The sequence below is a fragment of the Staurois parvus genome, unplaced genomic scaffold, assembly GCF_062004578.1.
Source record: "Staurois parvus isolate SC_StPar_1 unplaced genomic scaffold, SC_StPar_1.0 ptg001192l, whole genome shotgun sequence".
NCBI classification, from domain to species: domain Eukaryota; kingdom Metazoa; phylum Chordata; class Amphibia; order Anura; family Ranidae; genus Staurois; species Staurois parvus.
Genome location: NW_028318988.1, coordinates 4,621,083 through 4,628,114, shown reverse-complemented (window position 1 = coordinate 4,628,114; position 7,032 = coordinate 4,621,083). Strand labels below are relative to the sequence as shown.

General features: G+C 41.5%; 1 protein-coding gene across 1 annotated transcript; it reads right to left on the bottom strand.

The window, feature by feature from the left end:
• Positions 1-296: 296 nt before the first annotated feature.
• On the bottom strand, positions 297-2,957 carry LOC149438460 (olfactory receptor 6N1-like). Its single transcript, XM_089659966.1, has 2 exons — positions 2,901-2,957; positions 297-1,265 (listed from the first exon to the last, which is right to left on the bottom strand). The coding sequence occupies exons 1-2, from the start codon at positions 2,955-2,957 to the stop codon at positions 297-299; spliced, it is 1,026 nt and encodes a 341-aa protein (XP_089516092.1).
• Between the last annotated feature and the right edge of the window lie 4,075 nt (positions 2,958-7,032).

Genomic DNA, 7,032 nt, shown 5'->3' with positions numbered 1-7,032 from the left:
AAAATTCCTTTGATGTTATCATTCTGTCTAATGCAGTTCAAAAAAGGTTCCAACGTAAGAATGAATAGGAGGGGGGATAATGGACAACCCTGTCTGGTCTCATTGCTTATCGAAAAAGCATCTGAAAGGAGGCCATTGACTCTCACTTTAGCCGTAGGTGTTGTATATAAGGATATGATCAAGGTCAAGAGACCTGGAGGAAGCCCAAGGCCAGTCAAAACCAAAATATTCTATTCATCTCTAAAAGCACATACATCCAAGGGAACAAATGGCTTTATTCATTAACCACATACATTCTATTCTGTGCTCAAACTACTTCTGGTACAGATGAAGCCTATTTTCTTCTGGAAAGCAATTTTAATGTCTTTGTTTCTCATGCTGTATATTATGGGATTCATCATGGGAGTTAATACTGTATATAACATGGACACCAGAGAGTCCACATCAGTTGAATAGGAGGCTGTTGGGCGAATGTACATGAAGATAATGGGCAGGAAAAATATGCTGACAACCGCAAAGTGAGAGGCGCAGGTAGAAAAAGTTTTCTTGCGGCCACCAGGAGAACTGATTTTGAGGATCGCTAATATAATCTTAATGTAAGATATAACAATTACAGCAAAGTTTACCAAAATGACAATGGCACCAATGGTCGACCCAATGGCTACACTGAAGGATGTGTCAGCACAAGCCAATTTAAACAATGGGGGAGTGTCACAGTAGTAATGGTAGATTATATTGGGACCGCAAAAAGGTAAATTTAAGGCAAGAATGGTGGCTGCGAGTGGAGTCGCAAAGCCTCCACACCAGGCTGCCATTGACAGTATTATGTAAAGTTGTCTTGTCATAATGGTTTGGTAGTGTAAGGGTGAGCATATAGCTATGTAACGATCGTAGGCCATTATGGCCAGGAGAAAACACTCTGTTGCTCCCAAAGACAGGAAAATATACATCTGTACAAAGCAGGCGGTGAATGAAATGGTATCCAGGTTCATCAGGAACTTGGCCAACATCTTTGGAATGGTTACCGAGGTGTAACTCATGTCTATAAAAGACAAATTGCTGACAAAAAAATACATTGGAGTATGGAGGTGCTGATCAAAGATGACCAAGAAGAAGATAATCCCATTGCCAGAGAGGGTGAAGAGGTAGATACAAAGTAATACACAAAAAAGCAAAATGTGGTAATTCTGGAGGCTTGGGAATCCAAAAATTATGAATTCTGTTACACGGGTAAAAGTTGCATTCGAAGAAACTACTTCATTGACCTAGATCATATAAAATAGAGAAAATGACTTACTATAATATCTTATTGCACAGCTAAAGCTACAGTATAGTAATGATGGTTTTTCAAGACCAGTAGCAGGTGATGTATCGTACCGCTAGGCCTTCAGTGATGTCCTTCCTGGATTAATCCAGCAATTTTAAAAATTCAGCATGGAAAAAACAGGAACACCGATTAGCCAGGGTTGACTTATAAAAATTTCTACACAAAATTTCCCCTCTTTTCTTTCCTCAAGAATACTTCAATTACTCTGTTATACGGGTTATCTGTGCGTTTCAGTTCCAGCATTAAATTCTTTTGGAGGCCAATGTTGAAAGTCAAGTCTAACCAGCTGTATAGTTACATTTTAATATATTTTTTTCCATAAATGTGTATTAAATTATTCCCAATAGTCTATTCTCTTCGTTTCATAGTTTTCTTTCTTGGTTACACTGTTGTGTGTTTATGTTTAGAATTTTTATCCAATCATATTTCAGCCATGATAGCCATCATGTATTGCCAGGGTCAAAGAAATCTGCCTTGAGGCCTCATAGCATAAGTTATTATATGCCTGCTAGCCCCGGAGTTGCCAACTCAAAATCGGATGGGTTAAAGCTAAAGTTTCATTGCCATTTACTGTAAGCTATAGGAGCCAGCAACATTGATTCTGGAGGCCTCAAGGCTATCATGGCTGAAATATGATTGGATGAAAGCTCTGACATAAACGTACACTACTGGAAGCAGTGCAACCAAGAGACAAGCTATGAATGAATAGAATAGACTATTGGCAATAGTTTTATACACATGCATGGAAAAAATGTATGAAAATTAAAGTCTGATTCTGATAGTTTAGGCAGTGTTTAGGCCAGTAGAGAAGGCCTTCCTGGCCCTGATAGTCCATCACTGTTCAAGACTTAGTAGAACTAAAGGCAAAACATTTATTTTTTCATTTTGGATAGAGTAAGGGAAGGTTATAACCCCTGTCAGTTTATTTTTTGCAATCTGTGTCCCATTGGGGAGATTTATTTATTGTCCCATAGCCAAAATGAAAAGTGAGAGAAAATCCCTTGGGGGACCCCCCCATTTCACCAGAACTAGTGTTCCCATTGGGAAATGTCCCCTCTGTTACTGTTCTGGGGACAAGCCAAAATTTACAGGTCTCTTTTACTTCCACTTTTAATAATAATGGTAAGCATGGCAATAGAGATGGTGAATCTCCCTAACGGGGCCACAGATAGCAATAAAAACCTGACAGGTGTTCTAATCCCTTTCCACTCTATCCAAAATTTAAAAAAAAAGTTTTGCCTTTAGTTATACTTGAAGGCTATAATTGCTGACCCCTGCTTCAGAAAATACTAGGTCCTAGTTTCTAGTACCTGGTGGTCAAGTTAATCCAGTGATTTTATTACCTTCCCGATGTTGTCATATATCAAGGATGAGGAGTGAATTATTTTATAATTATTGTTGTGGAGGCAAGAGTTCACTGGCCAATATGGAATGCAAAACTTCCTCTATTCAAAAAATGAATTTTCACGCAGCAACTTGGTTCTCCAGAGAGATGCATGTATTGGGTCATTGCACAGGACAGAGTCCACAGAATGTTTGCAAATATTACAATGATCAAAAGTATTCAACGTACCCAATCCTGCTCTAATGATAGGTTAGCAGGCATAGAGATATTATACCTGTCCAACATAGTTTCAATCTATAGTGTGCACCTAGGTAGCTTCCATTCATGCAGTAATGTATACTATAGTATCTACTAAGCCTGTGCTTCCATAATGATATCATGTCAGCAATCAAAAAAATCTTTTCTTGATATACAGTTTCTTCCCCCCATCTAAAAACAGCTGATTGGTTGGTCAAACACTTTTCATCCTAACATGAAAATATCCTACTTGCATTTTACTGAAAGCAACAATTAAGACTTACAATTAAGCCACGATGTCTACAACCCCCATTACCAGAGCTGTAGATAAGGGGGTACCACCAGTCTTCCTGTACAGGGCTCAGGCCAGCAGAGTAAATCTGATATGGGCAGGGAGGGTGATCAGCGTGGTGACGGGGCAGTTACTGGAACCGGCCCCCTTGTTTGGCTCTCCCTGCAGCAGCTGAAAGCTGGCTTCTTCTCCTCTCCCTCCGGTTTGCTTCCAGCTGCTGCAGAGAGAGCCACATAGGGGTTAAGTTCCAGTAACTGTCCCACCTACACACTGATCACTCTCCCTGTGCACCACTACCATACACCATTTCCCCCTGATGCCCTGGCCTCCCTGTGTGCCCCCACAGAGGTTCTCTCCTGCCTGCTGGCAGCTGCAAGCACACAATAGGATCCTTCAGGATGGAGAATGGAGGAAGGGTCCGGAAATATATCATATTTACTAACCCCTTTCTTTCCTGAATGAACACAAGGAATGATTGGTACCATTCACTCAATGTGTTCATTTGTAACTGACACATATAAAAGGTGATTTGGGGAGGGGGCCCTGCCAGGTTGGCTGTGTGGGGCCCCTTGGTTTCTAACAGCAGCCCTGCCTATTGCCCAGGACAGTAAACTGAACATATGACCAATGAACATTTTCCTCATTGGAGTAACAGAGGTACTGCTTATATATTGAATAGAATTAGCATTGGAATAGTCTGCCTGCTCTATCAATCTTGATGACCTCCCTTTTAATGTGTAAATGGACTTGTCACTGGCCTATGCATGTTCATTCAATATCTATCTATCTATCTATCTATCTATCTATCTATCTATCTATCTATCTATCTACACTTACTGGCCACTTTATTAGGTACACTTCACTAGTGCCAAGAAAATCTCCCCCACACCATTACACCAACACCAGCCTGAACCATTGATACAAGGCAGGATGGATCACCCACACCATGACACCACCACCACCAGCCTGAACCATTGATACAAGGAAGGATGGATCCACCACACCATGACGTCACCACCACCAGCCTGAACCATTGATACGAGGCAGGATGGATCCACCACACCATGACATCACCACCACCAGCCTGAACCATTGATACAAGGAAGGATGGATCCATACTTTCATGGTGTTTACGCCAAATTCTGACCCCACCATCCGACCTTTGACATGAACAAGGCATTTTCATCCACACAATTACCTCTCACTGGATATTTTCTTTTCTTTGGACCATTCTCTGTAAACCCTAGAGATGGTTGTCCGTGAAAATTCCAGTAGATCAGCAGTTTTTTAAATACTAAGACCAGCCCGTCTGGCACCAACAACCATGCCACGTTCAAAGTCAGTTAAATCCCCTTTTTTCCCCATTATGATGCCTGGTTTTAATGTCGTCTTCACCACGACTAGATGCCTAAATGCATTGAGTTGCTGCCATGTGATTGGCTGGTTAACAATTTGTGTTACCAAGCAATTGAACAGGTGAACCTAATAAAGTGGCCGAGTGAGTAAATATTACACACAATATACTAGACTCGACCACTAACCTGATTCAAGTACATAAATTTGTTGTTTTGAGTTTCTTGATCCATATTCTTGTTTCAGGTCATTGTGACAGAAAGTGTTAAGGTTCATTATCATTTCAGGGGGTGTTCATCAGTAGCAGCTTCTTTAGTTTTCTCAGAATAGGTTTCCTCCAGCCAAAACTAATTATTTTAGTGTTGGACAGAGTGAGGAATAGTTTAAAACTCAAACCCCAAAAGCAGGGGCGGACTGACCATTTGGAAACTCGGGCACTGCCCGAGGGCCCGGGGTCAGTAGGGGGCCCCATGAGATGCCCCGGTACCTTTTTCATAGGCTTTTTTGCGTTTGGGCAAGGACACAGAGGCCCCATGATCCCCTATTGCCCGGGGTCCCCATGAGTTGTCAGTGCCCAAAAGTCTATATATCCTTTTTTTCTTGACAATGAAGTCACAACCGGTGGAAAAACAGTAGTCAATGCTTTTTGTGGGCCAAAGTATCTCTGTTCATCAGAGCTGAGGCATTGGGTGATAGAGTTACAACATGGACTGTGATAAAACCTCTTGGTGGGATATATTTTTTTTTCTAAACAAACTTTGAGGTTTTACAGCTGTATAAAGTTCAAATAATATCCAGATTTGTCAGTAAATCTCAAAAGGGTAAAGTCTGACACAACAAAGTCCCAAGTGCCATGCACACTGGCTTTAACCTCCCTGGCGGTATTCCCGAGTGAATCTCGGGGTAAACTTTCAGTACCACAAGCGGTAACCCCAAGCTACACTCGGGCTTACCATGCGGCGCTGCTCCGGGATCCCTCGATCACTGACCTTGTCCTGCGTTCCAGCGATGTCCCTCTTGCAGCGTCCCTGGCAATGTAATCCGGCGGATGCCGGCATCTGTCATCTGGGTTCCGTTCCCAGCGACGTCGGGACGTACGGGGAACAGAACGGTGGGAAATTCAAAAATGACAAAAAGTGACATTCACAAAAATCACTAAAATCACATAGTATTCCATTACTGTATCAAACCATTTCACATACATTTTGTCCCGAGTGCTTTGTCCTGCGCCCTGCCTGCATTTTTACTGTTCTTTCTGCCTGGAAACTGAGAAACGTCCATGGCGTCCAAAAAGCGTCCCTTTAGGTCAAAAGCGGTTTTAGACCGGCTAGAGAACAGCGATAGTAAATCAGAACCACTTGCAGAATTGAGTGATAATGATTCGTGGGGGAAATTCGTCATCAGACACTGAAAACGATTTTGCGACTGTGCTCAGCGATGTGCGAACTTGGCGCTATATTTCACATTTCAGTGTTTTTGGTTTGATTATATTATTGAATTAAATTTATTATTATTATATTATTATTTTTTATGATTATTTATTAAATTATAATTTATGATTTCGTGTTTCAAATTTTAACATACCCGGGATGTTTACTAGACTCTTGTTCGCACAGATTTCAGTGAGTTATTCCTAAAAATTACAGGCCTACAATAAAAAAAAAATACATATTTCCATGCAAAAAAAATGTACCGCTTTGAGCACAGAAATATGGACATAATCAGACCGCTAGGGAGGTTAAAACACAAATGCTCTTGGCAGAAAAAAATGCTAATTTTGAGCGTTTTTTTAGTAGCAGGGTTTATGAGCGTTTAGCGTTTTTTCTTCCAGTAAAACGCTCTCCAAATCAAAACAGAAGGGTTTTTTTTCTTCCCTCTAAATGTTGAGCTTAAAAAATGTCTTCAGACTGCCTAATGTGCATGGACACATAGAATAACATGTATCTCCCTTTGATAACGTGCTTGTTCGCACGAAACGCGTCAGTTGGAGCCTAGCTGGTGACGTCACGCCATCTGAGCCGCGTGGAGGCCGGCGGACATCTTTGAATCTGTTTTACCTACTAAATGTGAGTGCTTATCTGCTTGCAAAATTATCAATAAAGAATCATAAATTACTACACTATCAGAGTTTCTGTTGGGGGTCGGTGTATTAAGAGCCCCCTCTCTTAAGGTGGATCCTCATAACCCGAGGTGCATGCTATTTGGGTGATTCCATGATTGCTATCAGAGAGCCTATTATATTTGGGTGATGACCCCCTGCTGGATGGATAAGGCACTACAGATGGTAAAGATGTAATGCTGATTACCTGCCGAGCTGTTCCTTTGCCAGATGATCTTCAGGTCTTGCCCTTCCCAGTTCCAGAGTGCCAGGAGTGGTCTGATTACTCAAACGCACAGATTTGTGCGCTATCTGGTTAGTGCATATTATATACACACCTATGAGCACAGGAACCACTGATACCTCACCTGTTTTTGGAT